This window comes from Carassius carassius, chromosome 32, assembly GCF_963082965.1.
Source record: "Carassius carassius chromosome 32, fCarCar2.1, whole genome shotgun sequence".
Classification (NCBI taxonomy): domain Eukaryota; kingdom Metazoa; phylum Chordata; class Actinopteri; order Cypriniformes; family Cyprinidae; genus Carassius; species Carassius carassius.
In genome coordinates this window covers 5,032,219-5,056,531 of record NC_081786.1, presented here as the reverse complement: position 1 = coordinate 5,056,531, position 24,313 = coordinate 5,032,219, and the positions used below count along the sequence as shown (strand labels likewise).

Genomic DNA, 24,313 nt, shown 5'->3' with positions numbered 1-24,313 from the left:
TGATGTAATGCTAAATTTCTCTAATTTCTCTAATCTCTAATTGTCCTAAAATAGGCTTAATTTTCTTTAGAAAAAATAGAATCTTTTTGTGTTGGTGTAATATGTGGCATTTCTAGTTAAAGGTTTTTATGTGTACACCCCCCCCCCCACCATGATAATAGTTGTTTTCCCTTTGCAGACATGTCAAGAATGGAAAACGAATTATTTTCTGAAATAGCATTCATATTTAATACCACTCGTCTCAACAGCTGAAGGCATGTACTGTTGGTGCTCACTATTAGTATTTCCCTGCATTTTATTCCACTCTGTCTTCCCCCATTTTGTTGACTGTACATTTTTGCAGCCTATCCAGCTGACGCCTGCCATGTGCTGTGACCTCAGCTCCTTGCTGCTGATTGGTTAATAGAGACATTGACAGTGCTGTTGCCCAACCGCCACCAATACCCCCAACAAACTGAGGTGTTTCAGATGGGTTCAGCCTTAATCTTCTTCCTTCTGTCACCCGGGCCCAGTGTGAACCCCGCTCGCAAACCCCCCCCAGTTGCCCATCTGTTGCGTGAATGAGACCCGTGATGGTGCTTCATTACTGAGTGTTAGAGGAATGTCAACAGCTGTACCAGACTTCCCTTCACACTTCCAGACTTGAAATAAGTAAGGGGGGAAAAGTCTGTAAATTGTTTTCGCAGATGGCTTATTTCGGGCTTGATGGTGATGATGTTCACACCAATCTTGAAATGGTATAACACAGGAATGCTATTGAAATTTGACTAAAGAACGAAAGGAATGTCATTGACAAACTCTTTGTAATATTTTTTACAGGCCCTGTTGCTCTCAAGTCATGACTGATTTTAAAACAGTGAGGCCATTGATTGAATTTCCTTTCAAGTGGATCAGTATTGAAACAATGGGTCTTAAGTATTATTGTTTACAAGTAAACCTCTTTGTTACGTGTGTGTGTGTGTGTGAGACCCTATATATATATATATATATATATATATATATATATATATATATATATATATATATATATATATATATATATATATATATGTAGTGATGCTTGCCTTAGATTTGCACCTATTTTACATGCAGCCATTAGTGGATTAATATTACCAAACCCTGATTGGCATCGTCTCTGACATTTTCCACAAATGCCGTGTGGGGTGCTCTGTAGTCTGGCATGGCATTAGATTGTGTGGCTCTCCATGTCTTCAGTGTGATTAGGGGATGGAGTCTGTTCTTTAAATAGAATGCCAATGAAGGATTGCATGGTCTGATTGGCAGTGGCAATGTATAATTCAGTTTTCAACCCCCAGGATTCAGAGTGAGTCTGTGTTCTGATTACTAATCAGCAGACATGGTAACTCACCCCACCTCCTCTACAGCGAGAAGCCGCAACCAGCTATCAGCTGCTGTGTCTGTCATGAACTGTTGCGTGCCAATCTGGAGAGCTCCACTAAAAGAGGCAGGAGGGAGTGAGAGAAGATGCCTGTTACCATGGAGAAGGAGACGTGGGGTGATGGTGGTTGGTTGTAAAGTCTAGGTCTTTTCAGTCTTCTGATATCTGGGTTTTTTGTTTCCTCCTCTTAGAGCCCTGCGGTCCATGGGAAAATGTTGTGGCATTTTTGCATCTGGACGGCTGCAGTAGTAATCTAAGACTGCATCTGTCAGTAATTTAGCCTGTAAGGTAATACCTTTTTATAGCATCCAATTTATCCTAAACTGTTTGAGGTGCCCTGTGAAAAATATCCTGTTAGATTTACAGTAAAAACAGCAGCTTTGGTTGCCGGAAATTCACATTGGTGACATATTGATTCATATATATTTCACAACTTATAACAGTGTATTTGATTAAGTGATATAATCAGTGATGACCACTATAATACAAGAGGTTACAATAAAAGCCGTATGATAAAACATAAACATAAAACACGATCAGTACTCACAAAACACCATCAGGGTAACGCACAACACTAAAAAAATGCAATAAACAGTAACTAAATAACAGAAAATGTAACACAGTACCGATAACAAAAATAAGAAACAAAATTAGTTCAAATTAACACTGTATAAAACATGCATAACACATGGACTTCTAGGAAAGTCAAGGTAGATTATATGCTAAATCATAGTCTTTTTTTTTTTTTAAGAACCATACATTTGACAGTATTTAACTGTAAAATTACATTAAATGTGAATTTAAACCATTTACAATTTCCACCATAAATGATCATGTTACTTGGTATAACATTTTCACAGAATTATTTTCACATCATTATTCTTATTTCTTTTTTTCCCCTAAAAATATTCATTAGATAGAATGGGTAAAAATGCATATATAGACTGTCACAGCAATCTGAGGCTCTGTAGACTCTATTAAGCAAGTAATCGCCTCCAAACCTTTTTCTTCAGGAAATCTTAAAAGTCAAGTTGTATGCAACAGCTGTTGTTTTTTTTCCACGCCAGTGATTTTAGTAGCACTCTAGGTGTGATGAAAAATGGTGGCCTTGATTTTGTAAAGTGAACGTTTTATGTGTATATTTTACTGCTATCTGACTGTGGAGGTCGATTTCTGGTCAGCGTCCATCTCTCACTCTTGTTTTCTCACTGGTTTTGGCCAACTCTCTGCTATCCATCATATATCTCACATCACATTGTGATTCTGTTTTTGTTCAGGAGCCTAACCCCTTTTTTGTTTCATCTGTCTGATCCGTTCACATTTTTGGTAATCAGAACCAGAGCCCCGCTCCAGGAGTCTGACATCCCACAAGCCCAGGAAGGAGCCACTTGCCTGGGGTGAATTCTGGCGGTTTGGTTGTACTTATTCACATGCCATGCCACATTTTTTTGGAAGCGAGTTTGAAATCTCGCTGAAATGTGGGTCAGAGAGTACACTGTATCCACTACATCTTTCAAGATTTCCTTTTTTCCACTTTCCACTTGTGTCCTCAGCATTTTACAGCTTCCCAGAAAACATTTCCCAGCTTTTCCTAAATTTAAAACCCATTACTGAAACTGAGCCAGTGGCTAAATCAACCTCGTGTTCCCATGTTGTCTACACGATAATCAGATATATGTAATATCCACCGAGGGAGTTCAGAGCACGGATGAGTCATAGCTAGTGCAGGTTTAAATCAGAGCGCTTCATTCACACCCCTGAATGCCTGCATCTCTTTTTAAAGGTTGTGATTTGCTCATTCACACACTTTTGCTGGATCCGCTATAGTCAGGAGGACTCCTGCTGGTTAGTATGTGGTATTGCAGGTTACCTCATGGATTTGGGTTTTTGTTCAGAGGTAATTGAATTCTTACTTTGTTTGAGCTCTTGAATTGTCTATTGAATGTACTATCTCGTCCCTTTTTACTTCATCTAAATCACCATCAAAAGAAGTCACATCGCATCGACATTTCTCACATATCTCTGAAACACACAGGCACCACCAAGACGCCTCTTTATTGATTATTGGTTTAGATGAAGTTCACCTCCTTAAATGCCATCGAAGTCAACACGAAATTAAAATTGATTGTATTTACTTTAATAATGCATATTATTGGTTTAATTTTGAGATTCATCATTGTTTTCATTTTTTGCTTTCAAAAACGGCTTTCATTTCATCGACCCAAAGACCTAATTTTTGTTCTCATTCCTAATGGATAAATTAAAATCGCACGTTTTTTTTCTTCATTGAATATATTATGCACCATATTATGAAAGTGCACTCTTTAAAATATAGCTAGTTTTCAAATTGAGGTTTTTATAACAGTACCAAAGAAGAACCATTTTGGTTATAAAAAGAACCTTTCAGTGAACAAGTGAACCTATTGTGCATTGGAAATGTTCTCTGGGTGTTAGAGGTTGATCATGCAACCATTGATGCCAATGAAGAACCTTTATTTAAATTTTTTTGAGTCAAATGTTGACTTTGCTTTTATATGCATCATATGATGGAAGTACACTCTTAAAAATAAAGGTTCCAAAAGGAGAATTTCACACCAATGCCATAGATGAACCATTCTTTCGGTTCCCCAAAGTACCCTTCAGAGAACCTTTTTGCACTGAAAAGGTTCTATGGATGTTAAAGGTTCTTCATGGAGCTTTCAATGCCAATTAAGAATCTTTAAGAATTTTTAAGTGTAAATTGTTGACTTTAACAGCAAATTCTCCAAAGGGCCAATTTTAAAACTCATAACCTGCACTGACCACGCTAGACAGTGAGTCTAATGTATTGCAGCCTCTGTGCTAATGGCAGTCGCCAGTCCTGGCACAGATGTTGAGATGTAGAAGAGAGCAGTGCCGCCCAAATTCCCTGTTCCTTCACGGTGATTAATGAAACCCCAGCTCATCAAGCTCCTCTCTCAGCCTCCATGGACCGCTTCGGTCTCTCAGGTCCCCGCTGTATTTCCTTCATGCTGTCAGATTTATACCAGAGTGTAGTGCATATTTATGAAGTGCACTCTCCATTTGCACTCGCGGTTTGTTTTTCTTACATTTACTGTCTATGGCTCTGGATATTAATCATACGTCACTCACTCCCTCTGCTGCAGCTGTTGCTGCCCTTATGGACGTACACCCGCCGCATAATTGCGCGAAACGCTCCAGTTCTGCAGGAAGTAGGTCTAAGGAGCCAACTTTTACTTGTGGTGAATGTTAACATTTAATTTGCTGCTTTTGAAGGACTTTATATTTTCTGCTTTATGTGAAGCGTTTGTTTAATATGCATATAGCAGCTGTCCGTTCCATGTACTGAATGCACGCCTACAGCTGCATCTCAATTCTTATTATTCTAGTCAAAGTACAAGATGTGGATAAGTACCCCAATTTAAGGTGACTAGATGTGCATGCACACAATAGCTTGGGCTACAGTTTTTAAAGGTTTGAATTGAAATGTTTAAGGTCCCCTTAGCAAGATGCTATTTCTTACTTGCCACTATTTTTATTGTAAATACTCAAAGGACTTTTTCAACCCAACATGAAATTTCTGTCATTATTTATTCCCTCATGTAATTCCAAACCTGTATGATTTTTATGAAGATATATTTTGATGAACATGGCTGAAACATTGAACCCCATTGGTTTCTATTGGAAACAGTTCAAAATATTGTCTTCTGTGCTCTACAGAATAAAGAAAGTCATACTGGTTTGTAACAATGAGGGTGAGTAAATGATGCAAGAATTACATTTTTGAATGAACTATCTTTTTAAAGCTGTATACACTTTCCATTCACTAGCAAAGTAGGTTGAATATAAGTGAATGGGACACCTTGTTTTTAAAATATGATCCTACATACATTTAGGTAGTAATAAAACTGTAAAATGGGATGTAGCCCATGGCTTTGCACATTTAAACGTTACCTGCCAGTTATGCAATTTTAGGCAAAGACTTTCTACATAACCATGACCTGTCTCCTGAGATATATTTCTTTTCACATAAAATTTAAACATAAACACATAGTTGACCCAAAAATAAACACACTGCCATCTTTTCTTCAAGTTGTTCCAAATATGTATGATGGATGACGTGTTTTTGTGTGGTGTTCAGTTTTCTTTAGCTCCCAGCGTTCTTGAAAATATCAACTTAGGTGTTCAGAGTCATCGATTATTTTTATGTGAACACTCCCTTTAATGGCTGTTATGAATGTATGTTAAAAAAAAAAAACAGGATAGTTACCCTATCATAACTACAAAATAAACCCCTTCAGGATTTTATAAGACCAACTTACTGTGCATTAACCCATTACATATAGATGTGTCCAGTTTAACAGAATGAAAGTGGAATGCTTTCGGGTCAAAATTATGTTCTGTTAGGCTTCTCCTACCGTTTATCTCCCAGTTCGAATATGGTGTTGGAATTTTAAACATGACTGTCACGGTAACAAAAACCATGATGTGATTCCTTGTTGTCACTCCTTCTGTCTTCTGCAAGCTTTTGCTTCAAATTTCATCTGACATAGTGAAGACTGCGCGTGATGTAACATCATATTTTCAGGAGAGATACATTCTTTTTGACGTGGACTCGTCTGACTGCCGTGGGTGCCGTGGTTACTGCTGCCAGGAGACGTTTCGGTCTGTTGCCCTTTCTGTCAATGGGGCAGGCCGTGGGGGGAGGAGCCCTGTAGCGTGTCATTCCGATGTGACGAGCAGAGATGACACGGGCAGAAAATAACCTCCATTTCAGCCCCAAACCCCCTTTAACGTCTGCTGGAACCAGCCAATCGCAGCTGGCTCTGTTGCTAGGTGATGGCTCTGCCGCCCCCGTGCCCGAGTATGTTAATATGAGGCGATTGTATACCCCGAGACCAGAAATCTTACAGATGTGGGTGTGTTGGGGGTTTGTCTACAGTGAGAGAGAGCGGCCGAGATGATGAGGAAAAAATGCAAAGGCCAACAGGCAGAATTATAGGGGATAGCTGCTGATGAGAATGAATCATCGTGGTTGGGTTGGTTTGGTATTCTAAGCAGGTGGTGGTTGTACATAACCTGTTTTAAATTTAGAGAACAGGTCACATAAAAAAAAAAAGATCAAGCTCTCTTGTTGTTTCTCTCCATTTGTCTCTTAATGGAATAGCTGACCCAAAAATAAAAATCTGTCATTACTCACCCTCATGTCATTCCAAAACCTTCTGTTCCACATACTACTTTTAAAATTAATATGAAGCAGGATTAATTTAGATATTGGATATTTTGCCTTTCCTTTCAAATATTGCATACACAGTGTGTTCGTATTCTATTCCTGTTCCTAATATGATTGCTATTCTTTTGATTTTATTCAGTGTTAACTGTGTGATTTTTCCATCGATATCATGCAATTCCTCTGGAGCACTTTTAGTTTGTGGACCTGCATGTATCCTATCCTGTTGAGATGCTGTCCTGTGTCAGCAGCAGGCCAGCAGGCAGTGACGAACGGCCTGTCAGAGTGACATCCACCAGAACAAACACACACACACAAACAAACATGTATGTGCTTGCATTAATATGCATGAACCCTGCACACATGCCCCTGGCTGATATTTGGGGAAAAAAGACCTTTACATTAATCAAAAAATGCATGAGCTTTGTATTAAGTGAGATAAATATTAATGAGCAAGCATGGTTTGGGATGGGTGGATGTAGTTTAATAACAAGCGTATGTGCGCTGGTGTTAGCTGAGGAAGGCCGGCAGGGTGCGGGCCAGTGAGCTGAATACTAATGCGGCTGCATTCCTTTGTTCTGTTCCAGCACACGCGTTTCTCTGGAGTCATTCACATGCAGCCGAGCGCACTGGAAGAGCAGGAGAGGAGATTGTTGGCTGTGAACGCACTAGAAACACAGTCTTGTTCCTTCATAGAGCACGTAAATAGCACTGGATTTGCTATCACATGCACACGTGTCATTGCAGTACCTTTTGTGGAGCAAACGTTACTATAATTGTTTGTGTTTTAGTGTATTTCAAGGTATTTTAGTAGTTGGTTTAAGGTAGGTGGCTAACTAGCTGTTTTATTTATTTTCCATCAGTTCTGAGAATATGCTTATAGTCAAGCAGTTACTATATCTTTTTGTAAACCATTGCTACCTAAATAATTTTTTTATTTATTTTCCACAAATTGCAAATCACTATAGACAAAAACAGCAACAACATATATTAATGTGGAGCTTAAGAAAAGAAAGAACAAAAACAAGCAAAGTAGAGAGAAAGGGGGAAAAAAAACAGCTCAAAAGTCCAAATTTCAATATATTGATAGAAGTTTTCATCATACAGATCCATAAATCCATAAAAGATAATCCGTGAAATCCAAACAGCATAATGTTGGCAATCCCAGGGTCCGAATAATTTACAAATGGTTCTAAATACATTTTTTAAAGACATATTTGAACTAAAATGTCATTTTATTAAATAAATTGATTTATACCTGTTTTCACGTTTAATATATATAGCGTTCAATATATCCCATTCTGATGTCTGAATATATAAATATACCTTAAAATTAAAATAACTGTTTTCTCTGTGAACATATTGTAAAATGTAATTACAATGTAATGTAATTGGTAGTCTTCAGTGTCACATGACCCTTTAGAAATCATTTTAATATGTTGATTTGCTGCTCAAGAAACGTTTATTATTATCCATCTCAAAAAATGTAAAACTTTTTTTAACTACTACTAAACTAAACTACTACTTTGATATACAGTAACTCATGCACATGTCCTTTGCTAGCAGCCTTGTGAAAGTAAAATTTGTAAAGGGTTTCAGTTCATTCACTTGCTTTCAGGACAGCCTATAAAGTAACTGTATTGACCAATCGGGATCAGGATTTTAATATTGTGCATATGCATATGAAAAATGTGCAACATTTGATGTACTAATATGACTTTGCACAAGCTTGTTGTGTTAACGTTCACTATACTGCGTGTGTATTCTCCCCGCTGTAGCCGGGTCATTTCCAGGGGGAGTTTTACCACATTAGTGGACTCCAGTCTAAATGTCACGCGGTACTGAAAGACAACTCCTCCCTGCACTGACCTTGATCCTGCTGAAATGTCACGGTATCCACCCCGCCTTGACATTACACTGGAGAGAAGGGACTATATTTGCACATGAAGACTGTTGCCATTAAATATCCCACACAACCATGTGTTGAACTTTCTATTTGTTTGGCTTTAAATGGCCCCTTGTTACTTTTACTCTCTGTTATTTGTCTATGTATGACACACTGCTGGTTGAAATCACTTTTAGACTTCCTGTATTTGATCTGCATAGTTAACTGCAAGGGACTCTTTACGTAGACGTTGCCAATAAGGAGTCATCTGTATGAGTCATTTTGTACAAATAGGCTTCCTTATGTCATCTGTGCACAGTTGATAACATTAGAGACTGGAATTAGCATGTTGACAATTGAACAACTGCAATCTAACTATAGTATTGTCAGTTTGTTTCTTTATATATCTTACAATTGAATGTCTTTATGCACTTTAGTGCTCAGGTGATTTCAGTAGAGATTACCTAGACAGTACTGTTTTACATGTATGCTTAAAGTTTTTTTAGAGTTTTAATTTTAAAAGGACACATTAAGTTTCTTTAAAAGAACTTTAAAAGTAAAGATTTCCACATGCGTGCGCTGCTGCCTATTTTTGCCTTGGTCTTTATACAACAGCCTAAGTTTGGTTTCGGAACAGAGTTTTTTCTGGAAGAACATGAAAAACGTGAGTTATGTGCGCACAGTGTGACGAAAACCTTGAGGGATTGTAAGAGGAGTAATTCAGAGGAGGGTTTCATCATTCTGGTGTTGGATTCAGCACTGTCCTCCTCTCTGTTTCTCTCCTTCAGGCCCAACTGTGTTCTGTCCTGTAAAATTGCTTTTAAATTACATTTCTAGGTTTCTCCCAAGATTTCTCAGATCTCTGGAGGACAGGAAATAAATATCCATCCGGAATATCCAGTTTCAGGTGCTCCTGCTCTGTGGACACTGACAGTGAGCTGGACACAACATTCAGGTCTTTAACCCTCACTGTTCCCACTATAGAGGGAAAATTTTAGAGATTTATGCAGATTAGGGCTGCCATATTTTGCAGTTTAATACCTAGGGAAAAAGTTTGATAAAACCATGCCAACCAAGAATTATCTATTGGGGCTTTTCCCAAAACAAATATTGACATATGCAAAAAAAAACAGAACATCATTAATAATTAGTCTGATTAAAAATTCAACCCTAATGATATGCATAGTTGACTTCCTCCTATATAAAATCTGTAATTATTTGAGAGGATTCTCCTGCAGCATTTCTATTAGGAGCACATTTATACTTCTGAAATCATAATCATCTGAAAAGCGGATATGATGAAGACTGTTAAGAGAAGCAAGGCAACCTGTACAAATCATGATAAATGGGTGTGGACGGTCCGCGCTCACCCATGCTGTGCCGCCGAAGCCTCGGGCATCAGGTGGCCAGATTTAAATAGCGAGGGCCGAGGCCACATCTGTTGCGACTGGTCTGGTGGAGAGAGCCGGCGATGCTCGGGTCTGTGTGTGCGAGATGACATTTAGATAAGCGGGGGTTTACCCAGCAGCTGTACAGACGCTGGTTGGCATGATGGATGATGGGTCATGTTGCCTAATGTACAGCACAGAAAAATAGCCATGCTCTGTTGCTCGAGTGCTCGTGTGGAGTTTTTTGGATGCAGTGGCTCTGTTCTAAACCAGAATAATCTGTAATTTGTTTATCTTGTGTGTTTGTGTTTCTATAACAGCTTTGTTAATCAGAGACAAATGCACAAGCTTAGTTCTGAAGTACACCAACTGTATTGTATGCAATATATAGTGTACAGTATACTGCTAATTCAGTATGCAGCAGTTTTTAAACCGTATTATGCTTTGCTGTTGACACATGACCTCATATGACATTTATTCTATGTTGGTGTTAACCCAGTTTGGGTTAAACTTTAAATAGTCAAATAATTTGAATAACATTTGAATAATATTGAAATCAGTTGATATTGCTTTTAATCTGTTGGAAATAGTGGTCCATTTGAGCAGATTGTATTGTAGGATACAATATTACAAACATTTGACATCCATACAAATATTAGAATGCGGAACACAATTTGCCGCACATAACTGCTTGCTGCAAGAAGTATGAGTAGTATGGTAGTATGCATTTTTTTTAGTATGTAGGCTAGTGAATGTACAGCCCGAATTCCGGAAAAGTTGGGACGTTTTTTAAATTTGAATAAAATGAAAACTAAAAGACTTTCAAATCACATGAGCCAATATTTTATTCACAATAGAACATAGATAACATAGCAAATGTTTAAACTGAGAAAGTTTACAATTTTATGCACAAAATGAGCTCATTTCAATTTTGATTTCTGCTACAGGTCTCAAAATAGTTGGGACGGGGCATGTTTACCATGGTGTAGCATCTCCTTTTCTTTTCAAAACAGTTTGAAGACGTCTGGGCATTGAGGCTATGAGTTGCTGGAGTTTTGCTGTTGGAATTTGGTCCCATTCTTGCCTTATATAGATTTCCTGCTGCTGAAGAGTTCGTGGTCGTCTTTGACGTATTTTTCGTTTAATGATGCGCCAAATGTTCTCTATAGGTGAAAGATCTGGACTGCAGGCAGGCCAGGTTAGCACCCGGACTCTTCTACGACGAAGCCATGCTGTTGTTATAGCTGCAGTATGTGGTTTTGCATTGTCCTGCTGAAATAAACAAGGCCTTCCCTGAAATAGACGTTGTTTGGAGGGAAGCATATGTTGCTCTAAAACCTTTATATACCTTTCAGCATTCACAGAGCCTTCCAAAACATGCAAGCTGCCCATACCGTATGCACTTATGCACCCCCATACCATCAGAGATGCTGGCTTTTGAACTGAACGCTGATAACATGCTGGAAGGTCTCCCTCCTCTTTAGCCCGGAGGACACGGCGTCCGTGATTTCCAACAAGAATGTCAAATTTGGACTCGTCTGACCATAAAACACTATTCCACTTTGAAATAGTCCATTTTAAATGAGCCTTGGCCCACAGGACACGACGGCGCTTCTGGACCCTTGTTCACATATGGCTTCCTTTTTGCATGATAGAGCTTTAGTTGGCATCTGCTGATGGCACGGCGGATTGTGTTTACCGACAGTGGTTTCTGAAAGTATTCCTGGGCCCATTTAATAATGTCATTAACACAATCATGCCGAAGAGTGATGCAGTGTCGTCTGAGAGCCTGAAGACCACGGGCATCCAATAAAGGTCTCCGGCCTTGTCCCTTACGCACAGAGATTTCTCCAGTTTCTCTGAATCTTTTGATGATGTTATGCACTGTAGATGATGAGATTTGCAAAGCCTTTGCAATTTGACGTTGAGGAACATTGTTTTTAAAGTTTTCCACAATTTTTTTACGCAGTCTTTCACAGATTGGAGAGCCTCTGCCCATCTTTACTTCTGAGAGACTCTGCTTCTCTAAGACAAAGCTTTTATAGCTAATCATGTTACAGACCTGATATCAATTAACTTAATTAATCACTAGATGTTCTCCCAGCTGAATCTTTTCAAAACTGCTTGCTTTTTTAGCCATTTGTTGCCCCCGTGCCAACTTTTTTGAGACCTGTAGCAGGCATTAAATTTAAAATGAGCTAATTAAGTGGATAAAAGTGTAAGATTTCTCAGTTTAAACATTTGCTACGTTATCTATGTTCTATTGTGAATAAAATATTGGCTCATGTGATTTGAAATTCCTTTAGTTTTCATTTTATTAAAATTTAAAAAAACGTCCCAACTTTTCCGGAATTCGGGTTGTAGTCTGAATTTGTAGTCTGAATTTGTAGTCTGAAATACTATTTCTGCCATTTAAAAATATGGTAAAGAGTAGTATGCTAGTACACAGTTCAAATCCAGCATTAGTCTCATGTACAGTCATACGTATAGAATTCGATGTAGTCTTTCTCTTCTAGAGGGTTTGGAATGCTCACTACTCATACTAGTTCAAACTACTAATATTTTTGCAGAATGTAAATTGTGTACAGTATAAATGTTGTTTTTTAAGTTAAACATTTTTAACGTAACACCTGTATTTTTTGAATATTTATTTATTTTGCTAAGATTGATAATTTGAATATTTTGTTAAATAATGATTATGTCTGTCATTGAAACAGTACGTGGTCAACTTTATAAATAATATACTGAGTAGTCGGAAACCCTGCTGATTATTATTTTTTTGTTACCCCAGTCTGCCTCGCTCTGCGCGAGGTGCACCACGCCGCAGTGAATAACCCACCTGCCCCTGACATTTCACTCTTCCGCTCACAAATAATATCTCTTCACCAGACCGCACATTTGAAGCTCTTGTGGCTTCCTCCTGCCACATTACTGCAGCCCACTGTTGCTTTTCCTGAGGAATTGAGGTAAGAACAGTGGGAAACCTCGCCCTTCCTTCACCTTCTGCTTTAACCTATTCAGAAAGAGGTTTTTCCCCTTTCGCTCTTGCTCTAGATCTGCTGTGACAGACAAATGAAGCCCGACACGGAACGCTCTGATTGGTCGGATGAGGAAAGCACATCTTCTTTTTCATTCTTTGTTCTATTTTTTGTTACGAAGCTTTCCAGTTTTTGGATAATAAATCGTTCTCTCTATAGTCCTCACAAGCTTGAGGTTTGGCGTCTCGTCGAGCTAAACCTCAGGTGATGTCTAGATCTAGATGATAAACCCAAATGTGGCACACATTGATAAGACGCCCTTCTTCCCTTTCAGCTTACAGAAAGTCGATATTCAAGTTGGGAAATACTCGGAATGTGTAACTATTATTCCCGACAATCTGACAGGTGTCACCTATTGATTATGTTTTCATATTGGCATGTAAACAACCCTTCAAATGACTGTGATGGAGTAAAAAAAAAAAAAATCTATATTCCGTCTGGCAGCACATCAAAGGGACATCATTGCTCATTTTTAGAACGATTCATATCAATGTACACACAAACATGGATGCTCTTTAAACGCCACACTCAGAAATATCTCTTCTCTTCATTGAAGGAGACATTAGCATCGTGTGACCTCTAGCAGGGCGTTCTCCTTCCTTGCCTTTCCATATCTACAACCTAATCAGTTTGAGCGAGATCAAAAAGCCCAACATCTCCCTCTTCAAATGGATTAGCTCCTTTTGTGGGATCTTAAGGCTGATTGAGGGAAGCGTGCTGTGTGGAATACATCAGGACAACTGCCGCCCCATGCAGCACTGCTCTCGCCTTCATGTTTATTTATTGCAAAGCCCATAAAAGGCAAAAAAAGCACCTGTTTCCTTTCCTGGCTTCCTGGCAGCAAATGAAACCTGGGGACAGAAAGGCTGCTCTGATGAGACGGATGTCTAATGCATCTGCCTGTTGTGCATCTGTTGCCAAGCAATGGATCAAACACAGCACTGTCTCGGGTTAACGTGGGCTTTTCAACATCAGATGGTTAACCCTGAGAGATTTCGGATGTTTCGTCTGTATCGTCAGTAATTGTCAACTAAGGGCAATTTATGAGACCTGTGATGTTCGGAAGCATCGTCTGTCAGTAAATCAGAATGAGCAAGATGTTTTTATCAATAGCTGAAATCAAGTTTTTTTTTACATTATTGTAGACTGACCTGGTTGGTTTTCTGTCGTTGTTTTTATGTTTTCATTTATATTATTTTTCTTTAATTTAATTTCTTTAAATTTATTAGTTAAATTATTTTTCAGTCAGATTTTAAGTTTTTTATTTTTAATAATATAATATAATAACAATCATGTGTTTTAATAAGTCATGTATTTTATTGATTTTTTTATTGCTTTTATACATTAAAAAATTAATATGGTGCTTTTATTTTGTTGATTGTTTTTGGTTTGTTTATTTAAAAATAGTATTTTTGTTTTTGTTTGTATGAATCTATTATTTTTAAAGTCTGTTATTCCTATTTAAAACAGTTGCCTTTCTTTTGTTTATGGGTGGAGAAGAATATTACTAGCAACTAGTAATAAAACTAGATTTTAACATTTAATCTGTGAGTGTTGTATACGCATAACTCATCACCACAATGTAAGGTGTTATGGATGTTTTCCAGTGCATTACTGTGTAGTTGCTAGGGTAATATGGGTGGTTGTTAAGATACTATGTGTTGTTCCTAGGGGGTTGCTTATTGGCACAAGTGCCTATAATATTCTGGTCTCTTGATATGGCTCTGGTCCCTCATTCAGTACGTTAACACAGCTGAGTTAAGGCCGCTCAGAATTCTGTGTAAAGACGTAATGCTGTATGAAAGCCAGACTAAATTATGCCTTCTCTGACCCACTTCAACCCCTAGTGTACAATAGAAAACTATAATTGCTGTGTAAATGCATTCATGCCACCTCTGAGCAGCATTATATAGTATGTGTAAAGACACCTAAATGCCACTTCAGTAGCAGTTCTGTGCCACCTTTTCAGTATGTTGCATTAAGTTTGGATCGCTCTCCATACCGAGGTACCATTAATGCATCATATTAGATTTGCTACTTACAAATAGAGGTTTGTTCAAATCTAAGCATTATCAGGTTGTGCAAGTTAAAAGCACCACAAATGTTTCGTTTTTTTTTTTAATCTCATATTCCTGTTTATATTGTACAGGGCAATACTGAACTTGCTATCCTGCACAGTTTCCTTTAACACGCTCTCAGTGCCTGCGATGCATAATTGCCTGACAGTCTTCTGCCTTCTGTTCTTTGTGCACAGGCAGAATGAATGGCTCTCTGTGTGTGAAGTGGAGTAAATAGATACGTTTCTGTGCACATCGGAGTGTTGATGAGAGCGAGTGCATAGAGGTTTGTTAACTGTTTCATGCTGCAGAGCCTCAGAAATATCAGATGGGAAGGCATGCAATGGATGGCACTCTTTGTACACCATGTGCCTGGCTCTTGAGACTGGAAACTGTCTATCTTTCAGCTCTGACCTTTGTTTTGAACGCGGGTCTGGGAGCAGTTTCTGTCCCTCCCTCTTTATCTATCTGTCTCTCTGTATCTCATTTAATTTTCTCCCTTGTTCCAGTTTCCTACTCGTCCATTCTCTTTTTTTCACGCCTTGTGATTCCTTGCCATCTCTTCCTTGTTTGAATTTCCTTCTCCTCTTTGTTGTGCCACCAGCTTCTCTCTCTAAATAAAGTAATCAAGCTCAGCACTTTATTTTCCTCTGTGTGCATTCTCACATGACAGGTTTCCTTTCTCTCTCTGACTTTAAAAGAGAACATGGGTCTTTTAAAAAAAAGCCTGTCCAAGGAGGTAAGAGCCAACCTGTGGGAAAAAGCAATCAGAGAAACACGAAACCCATATTAACCCACAGGACGACATTTAGCTCTCAGACCAACTCTGATCCTGCCTCTAAAGACGGGAAGAATTTCATGGGCTGAATCTCAAGAATTGTCAAGGGCATGTCCAGGTGAAAAAAATGAAAATAATCAAATTATATTTTTAGGACAATTACGATTTTTTTGCATTGCATTTGCATTTAAGCACATTTCCCCCACAAATTCTCATTGAAAATAAATAAATACTTTTTTATTAAAACATACTGTTTATTTACAATTTACATATAAACAATAAAATAATTTTAAAAAAAAATTGTAAATGTATATACAACCCGAATTCCGGAAAAGTTGGGACGTTTTTTAAATTTTAATAAAATGAAAACTAAAGGAATTTCAAATCACATGAGCCAACATTTTATTCACAATAGAACATAGATAACGTAGCAAATGTTTAAACTGAGAAATTTTACACTTTTATCCACTTAATTAGCTCATTTAAAATTTAATGCCTGCTACAGGTCTCAAAAAAGTTGGCACGGGGGCAACAAATGGCTAAAAAAGCAAGCAGTTTTGAAAAGATTCAGCTGGGAGAACATCTAGTGATTAATTAAGTTAATTGATATCAGGTCTGTAACATGATTAGCTATAAAAGCTTTGTCTTAGAGAAGCAGAGTTTCTCAGAAGTAAAGATGGGCAGAGGCTCTCCAATCTGTGAAAGACTGCGTAAAAAAATTGTGGAAAACTTTAAAAACAATGTTCCTCAACGTCAAATTGCAAAGGCTTTGCAAATCTCATCATCTACAGTGCATAACATCATCAAAAGATTCAGAGAAACTGGAGAAATCTCTGTGCGTAAGGGACAAGGCCGGAGACCTTTATTGGATGCCCGTGGTCTTCAGGCTCTCAGACGACACTGCATCACTCATCGGCATGAATGTGTCAATGACATTACTAAATGGGCCCAGGAATACTTTCAGAAACCACTGTCGGTAAACACAATCCGCCGTGCCATCAGCAGATGCCAACTAAAGCTCTATCATGCAAAAAGGAAGCCATATGTGAACATGGTCCAGAAGCGCCGTCGTGTCCTGTGGGCCAAGGCTCATTTAAAATGGACTATTTCAAAGTGGAATAGTGTTTTATGGTCAGACGAGTCCAAATTTGACATTCTTGTTGGAAATCACGGACACCGTGTCCTCCGGGCTAAAGAGGAGGGAGACCTTCCAGCATGTTATCAGCGTTCAGTTCAAAAGCCAGCATCTCTGATGGTATGGGGGTGCATAAGGGCATACGGTATGGGCAGCTTGCATGTTTTGGAAGGCTCTGTGAATGCTGAAAGGTATATAAAGGTTTTAGAGCAACATATGCTTCCCTCCAAACAACGTCTATTTCAGGGAAGGCCTTGTTTATTTCAGCAGGACAATGCAAAACCACATACTGCAGCTATAACAACAGCATGGCTTCGTCGTAGAAGAGTCCGGGTGCTAACCTGGCCTGCCTGCAGTCCAGATCTTTCACCTATAGAGAACATTTGGCGCATCATTAAACGAAAAATACGTCAAAGACGACCACGAACTCTTCAGCAGCTGGAAATCTATGTAAGGCAAGAATGGGACCAAATTCCAACAGCAAAACTCCAGCAACTCATAGCCTCAATGCCCAGACGTCTTCAAACTGTTTTGAAAAGAAAAGGAGATGCGACACCATGGTAAACATGCCCCGTCCCAACTATTTTGAGACCTGTAGCAGAAATCAAAATTGAAATGAGCTCATTTTGTGCATAAAATTGTAAACTTTCTCAGTTTAAACATTTGCTATGTTATCTATGTTCTATTGTGAATAAAATATTGGCTCATGTGATTTGAAAGTCTTAGTTTTCATTTTATAAAAATTTAAAAAACGTCCCAACTTTTCCGGAATTCGGGTTGTACTTATATGTATACATACTGTATGTATGTATGTGTGTGTGTGAATATATATATATATACATATATATATATATATATATATATATGAAGTGAAGTGAAGTGAAGTGACATTCGGCCAAGTATGGTGACCCATACTCAGAATTTGTGCTCTGCATTTAACCCATCCGAAGTGCACGCACACAGAGCAGTGAACACACACACACACACACACTGTGAACACACACCCGGAGCAGTGGGCAGCCATTTTTTATGCTGCGGCGCCCGGGGAGCAGTTGGGGGTTCAGTGCCTTGCTCAAGGGCACCTCAGTCGTGGTATTGAGGGTGGTGAGAGAACTGTACATGCACTCCCCCCACCCACAATTCCTGCCAGCCCGGGACTTGAACCCACAACCCTTCGATTGGGAGTCCGATTCTCTAACCACCAGGCCACGACTTCCCCCAATAATATATATATATATAGAGGGAGAGAGAATGTGTGCTAAACTGTCTTAAAAATAATGGCGCACACACTCCAAAAAATCTTACTGATCATAAATACAGACATTTTATTTATGCAAAACTTTGTTTTATGTATTTTCCCTTTCATTCTGAGGTGAAATATGACTTGTTTTGGTGATTCACTTCATAAGATTTGCAAACCTGCAGCAGTCTCAGTGAACAGATTTTAACATCCTGTTTAAATAACCTCTTTTGCTCCCAGCATGTCAAGGAAAGTAAGTGCGATCTGCCTAAAAAGTGTCTTTTGTATCATTTTAAATTGGTTCGCATGATCTTGGCATACTGAGCCCGTCTCTGGGTGATTAATTGCCGCAACATTAGACAAGCTCTGCAGTGTTGGAGAAATGGCCTTCACAGTCACGTTAGATGAGCTGGCAACCCAACACTCTGAAAACAGTCCAGACTAAAAGCCCTTGGCTGGAACCCGATAAACCCCTTCAGCTGAGGACCCTCAGGCCCCTTCATTACAGCATACTGACGTGCCAGTATAAATACATATTTCTGCTTCAGTCTGAGCTGATCGGGTTTTACGCCTGATGCTGCTCATGCGAAATGTGGTGTAAACACTGAGCTGTTCAGACAGACAGCGGGGAGTGCACGCAGAGGGCACATTAACGGACGTCCTCCAGCAGCGTTTCAGGGTGCGTGCTCATCCTCCTTGGATGAATAGGGTGCGCATCACTGGTAGACGACCTCAGTGTCCTTTAGCTGAACTCCATATGGTAATGCACAATGCAGTTTAAGTACACTGAATCCTTAAGCGATAGGTTGAAAAATGTGGAATTTTTAAGGTAATCACCTGGTATTTAATTGTTACCTTGTGTCAGTTCCCATATACTGATGGTCAATAGATAATGCACAATTAGTTTGTTTGTTTTTTTAATATTTAGGGAACTTTCCAAGCCTGTTTGAATTTATTTTAAGTAAACATTTTGTAAACAATAGAGGAAATACACCTTACACACCTAAAAAAAAAATCAATTCATTTTGTGCAGAATTTCTCTAATTTACATTTAATGAATTTTCTTGCACGCTATGCTAGGATGCATGATTTTACACTTTTTTTTTTTTGTAATAAAAAGATTCAATATTGTGTTAAACATTAACTCTAATATTGAGCATCTTTAATTCTCAGCCAGTTTGTGTTGTTTGTTTAATTTTATATTAGGTAATTTTATTATTGGCTTTAACGTCAGCCTCTTTTGAAACAAATTCACCTTGCTTTGCAAAAAATCATTAATTGTTGCATTGCTTTATGAGTGACAATTTATGTAACAATATTTGTAACAAATTATTTACACAAAGCAATCTGACCTCATTAATGAAACGCATGAAAAACGAATTTGTTTATTAATAAATAAGAACAATTAAATAAATGAGTTATACACATTTGTTTTGTATGTTTCATCCAAGTTTGATCAAGCTTGCTGAAAAATTATAGGCTTTATAAATGAATTTGATCTATCGCTGTCTTTATTGTTTCAGGAAAAGCCAGACGCCACCTAAAACATCTGTTGCTTTTACTGGAAGTGCACAACCAGAAGAGCCAGCTTTCATGAAACCACCAAAGGAACAGGAGAACCAGGCAGAACACGTATGTGTGGCGTCTTCCAGCTCGGCTGTGCAAAGAGCCAATGAGATGCTGCAGGATCTGGGGCGGCTTAAAAATGAGATGAGGAGTCTACTGCAGGTGAGAGCTTCAGAAATCAATGCTAACTTTCACACTCTGATAGTCCTGCTTTAGGTTTAGTTACTAGAATAGATCTCTGCAGTGGGATTGGCCAAACCAATTAAAACTTGAATTGCTGTCTTCTACTAGTTTGTCGATATTCTCAAACAGGTCGATTACAAAAAAGTGGCTTTGCACATCAAAATTTTGGAATCAGCCTTTGTGATCTATCTTATGTCTATCTATCAATCTATCTATCTGTCTAAAGTTTACAGTATGTGTGTGTGTATAGAAATGGTTTATACATTAAATAAGTTTGTGGTAATTCCTATGTTTGGTTAATACATTGCATTAAATACTTTACAAATGAAGGTACTTTATGATGTGATTGTTTGATTTTCTTTTTCATTTCCAGTGCAGTAGACGCAAACCGCACAATAAGAATTGTGCAGCTTCACAATAATAATTAAAAATCAAGGCCCAAATTAGTCATTTTTGTAAAATATAGACCGTCTACTAGTATAAATGGTATAGCAAAATCTCTACCAACGGCAAATTTTTACTGTCACACACGTGTGTATATATATATATAAATATAAATGGATGGATATGATTGTGTGTGTGTGTGTGTATATATATCTGCATACACGATCATACCCATCCTGTCCAACTCTTGACATTGATCAGCAGGTTTCTGGTCATTTAAAGTGCCCCGATGACAGTCGAAGGGTTGAGCTCTGCATTGACTTAATCTAATTGGAGAGGAACCATTGATGAACATTGATGAAGAAACAATTGGAAAAATTGGTGTCTGGTCAATGAGACACGAATGTCTCGTTTCCGTGTCTCATTGACCAGACACCAATTTTTCCAATTGTTTCTTCCCTTTGCCACCCACACTAATAAATTACAGCGCCTCTTCGTTCTTACCAAATGTGCCACTGCCTGTTTCCATCCATTACTGTCACCCTCGCTCTCCCAATAAGCCATTGAGTTTTCAGGCACGTCTTTTGCGACTGAAAAATTCCATCAGCCCAGAATAATGTAACATACAGAAAATGACACATTAGCATATAATTGAGGATGCAGGATTTGAATGCTCGTTGGCCGCTGTCAGAGAAAAGCGTTGTCTGTGTCTCTCTCTCTCACGCAAACTGAAACAGCCAAGTCACTATTCTTGCCGTCTATCCAGTTTTTATGTAATGTCACTCACATTGCAAACTATGCCTGTCTGTAATATCCCATCATTTTTAGGCCATTTTATGAATACAAAAGTGTTGTACAGGTACTAAAGATTTTTCCTCTGGTACATATTATTACTCGCTGACCTGTATTCTTGTATATATGTGAAGTCCAAACTTCATTTTGTAGTTTGCAGCTAAGACTCTGCATCTCGGTCCTTGTCCTTCCAGACTGCTGATGCGTTTCCTGTGCAGAATGCCAAGTGGACCCAGAACAGCAGGAGCAACCATCTCGCCCCCTCCGCCACAGCCCCGCCTCCTTCCACAACCCCCGTCTCCGTGGTAGGTTCCCATGGCAACCCCATCCTCTGCAGTTCCAGGTTTACGAGCCTTCTCCTCTGTGCAGTTTCTATCCACAACAACAGAATGACACAATTGTACCCTTTGTATCCTGCAATTTCAATCCTGCTGTTATTCAGAGACCGCTCCGATAAATCAGTGTTATCACTCGTTTACACCTGGGCTTCAGAATAAATGTGCGGCACCCCTCCCAAATGCAGCCACAGCAAATTTCGGGATTCGTTTTGTATGGATTGTTTCTCTTTTTTTTTTTTTGTCAGAGTCAATAATTGCATCCAATGATTTTGGTTCCAAATTGTATCTGTTCAAAATGTTGAACTATAGAAATTACCACACTATACTTTTATTTATCTGTTTGTCCATCCATCCATCTGTCTTAAGAACAAATTTATACACACAGACAGCATGATAAAAGCCTTCATGCAGCTATTTTCTCCTTCTCAGAAGGCGACGATGATGTAGTCAAAACATCCGGTAATATGGACTTTCCAGTAAATGTGTACTCCCTGAACCGCGCAAATTGTGCATGTTATTTTTTGACAGACATCAATTTCAGGATATTCAAGTTATGTGGATTTGATCGTAAGGTAATGATATTTTTTTATCTGACAAATATTAAGTGGAGTGATGCCCATGTGAGTTATGTGGTTAGGGGGAAACTGATTTTTGGGTGATTATAGAATGTGCTGGAGACATTCTAAATGCTTTTCACTCTACCCTACAATTGGCAGATGATCTCGTAAACATCTTGTGGATGTGCCCCCATGCCCTCTTTTGCTTAATAACACTCAGTATATCATAAGAAAAGAAAGTACTGCTGTAAGAAAATCTATCGAAGCTCCTGATTAATAGTATTCTGGCGCCTCCGATGTGGCTGAATGTTTGACAGGAGCACAGGGTTGAGGTTAGAGAGTCCCTCGTCAAGGCGAGCCTGCCAGAGCAGCATCTGCCGGCCCATGTAATGGATTTATGGAGCTCTCAGACAGATTTATATTCAGGAGAGGATGAGAGGGAGAGACAGCCAAGGACCCTCGGCTGCCCACTTTTGAGAAGGAACGTGACACGTATACTACAGGGAAAGATGCAGTAGTTCGGGCGAGATTTACACCGGGCTAGTGCAGCAGTCACCTGTATTTGATCTTGAACTAGCACATTTCTAGTTTTCTAAAGGAATTAAAACTTTCATTCAGCAGGGGTGCATTAATTTAATAAAAAGTGACAGTAAAGATGTTACGAAATATTTATATTTGAAATAAATGCTGTTCTTTTGACTTCTATTCTTAAAAAAAAATCAAAGTTTCAACAAAAATGTTAAGCAGTATATGGGAAATGTTTCTTGAGCTGCAAATCAGCATATTAGAATGATTTTTAAAGGATTATGTGACACTAAAAACTCTGCTTTGCATCACATGAATAAATCACATTTTATAATAGATTAATATAGAAAACAGTTATTTTAAATTGTAATAATATTTCACAATATTTCAGTTTTTACTGTACTGTACAGTTTTTTGATCAAATAAATGCAGAGACATTTAAAAAAAAATATTGCAATAATATTTATTCTGTTATGCTAATAATAAATATCACCAGTCAGCTATTTAATAAGAATAAAAACTGTTTTGGAGTGAGACAGATGAAAGTGTTGGCAAAGCAAATAAAAATCTGAACTACTGGCTTATCAGCAAAAAAAAAAATTTAAATAAATCCTGATCATTGAGCCCTGAAAATACTTCTGAACACCTTTGGAAAAAAAACAACAGCACTCACCCTAATAGCTCATAGCAGCATTCCATTCAACATATTTATCATATTTATTCTCTTACAAAGACAGTTTGTTTTTCCCCTCAAAAAATACACAGTCATTTAAATGCATCCAGTATCTTTCAATCTTTCCTCCTCTCTCGCAGCCCCCAGAGCCAGTTGATGCAATTACCATCAGGGCTGCTCCTTTAAACAGACCCAGCATTCTGAAGAGCATCCAGCCGCCCACATCCATGTTTGAGGATGCAGGACTGGTCCTGAGGCAGGTCAGGCAGAGCAAGAAGGTTCTGGAAGAAAACCTGGAAACCATTCTGAGAGCCACAGATGGAGAGGTGCTTCACACGCAGTTAGAGGCACTGTCGAAAAACAGGTATGAGATGTCCTTGTACACAAAAGTAGCAAAGTATTGTACAGTATGGACATTTTTTTATTTACCGTTTCATTTAATGCCATCGTATAAGAATACAGCGATCACTGAAACAGTACTGCCACAGTGCTTTTTCTGTAAAGGGTAGTCTTTTTTCTTTTCTTTTCGATTTCTTTTCCTATGAGTGTTGACATCGGGGGAAAATCCAGCACAAGAAATTGCTAGTCGTAAAGTGTAGTGCAGTAGCAAATTTCCCTGTGCCTCTGAGAGCGCTGCTGGTTAACTTCTGCATGTTTTCATGCTTCTGAAAGTTTGGCCATGCTGAGGCGGTGAACCGTTATGCGATTTTGATTGACAGCTGGCCTCAGAGCACACTCCAGGCAGGAAAGGGCGAAGCCAAACGGAACCATCACTGTGATTGGCATCTGTCAGAGGAGGCCTCTACCCCGATGCTGCCAAAGCGATGCTCCATTTCAATATATTCCCCCTGTAACATCACCTCTGAGAGCAGGGCACGCTACCACCTGAGGTTAACAGATCTGCCATCACATTAAAACCCACACAGAACATATTAAAGTTTCGGTAACACTTTAGTATAGGGTCCAATTCACACTAATAACTAGTTGCTTATTAGCATGTCTATTATTAACATATTGGCTGTTTATTAGTGCTTATAAAGTACATATAATGCATGACATCCATAATCCTACCCAATACCCTAAACTTAACAACTACCTTATAAACTATTAATAAGCATTAAATAAGGAGCTAATTGAGGCAAAAG

At 38.6% G+C, this 24,313-nt stretch overlaps 1 protein-coding gene across 1 annotated transcript in view; it reads left to right on the top strand.

Annotated features, from left to right (window-relative positions):
* Positions 1–24,313, top strand: part of kiaa0586 (KIAA0586 ortholog) — a 118,007-nt gene that overhangs the window by 23,620 nt on the left and 70,074 nt on the right. Inside the window, exons 11-13 of the mRNA XM_059521156.1 lie at positions 19,674–19,878; positions 21,270–21,380; positions 23,309–23,532. Coding sequence (XP_059377139.1) covers positions 19,674–19,878; positions 21,270–21,380; positions 23,309–23,532 — 540 coding nt within the window. The remainder of the gene's footprint in view (positions 1–19,673; positions 19,879–21,269; positions 21,381–23,308; positions 23,533–24,313) is intronic.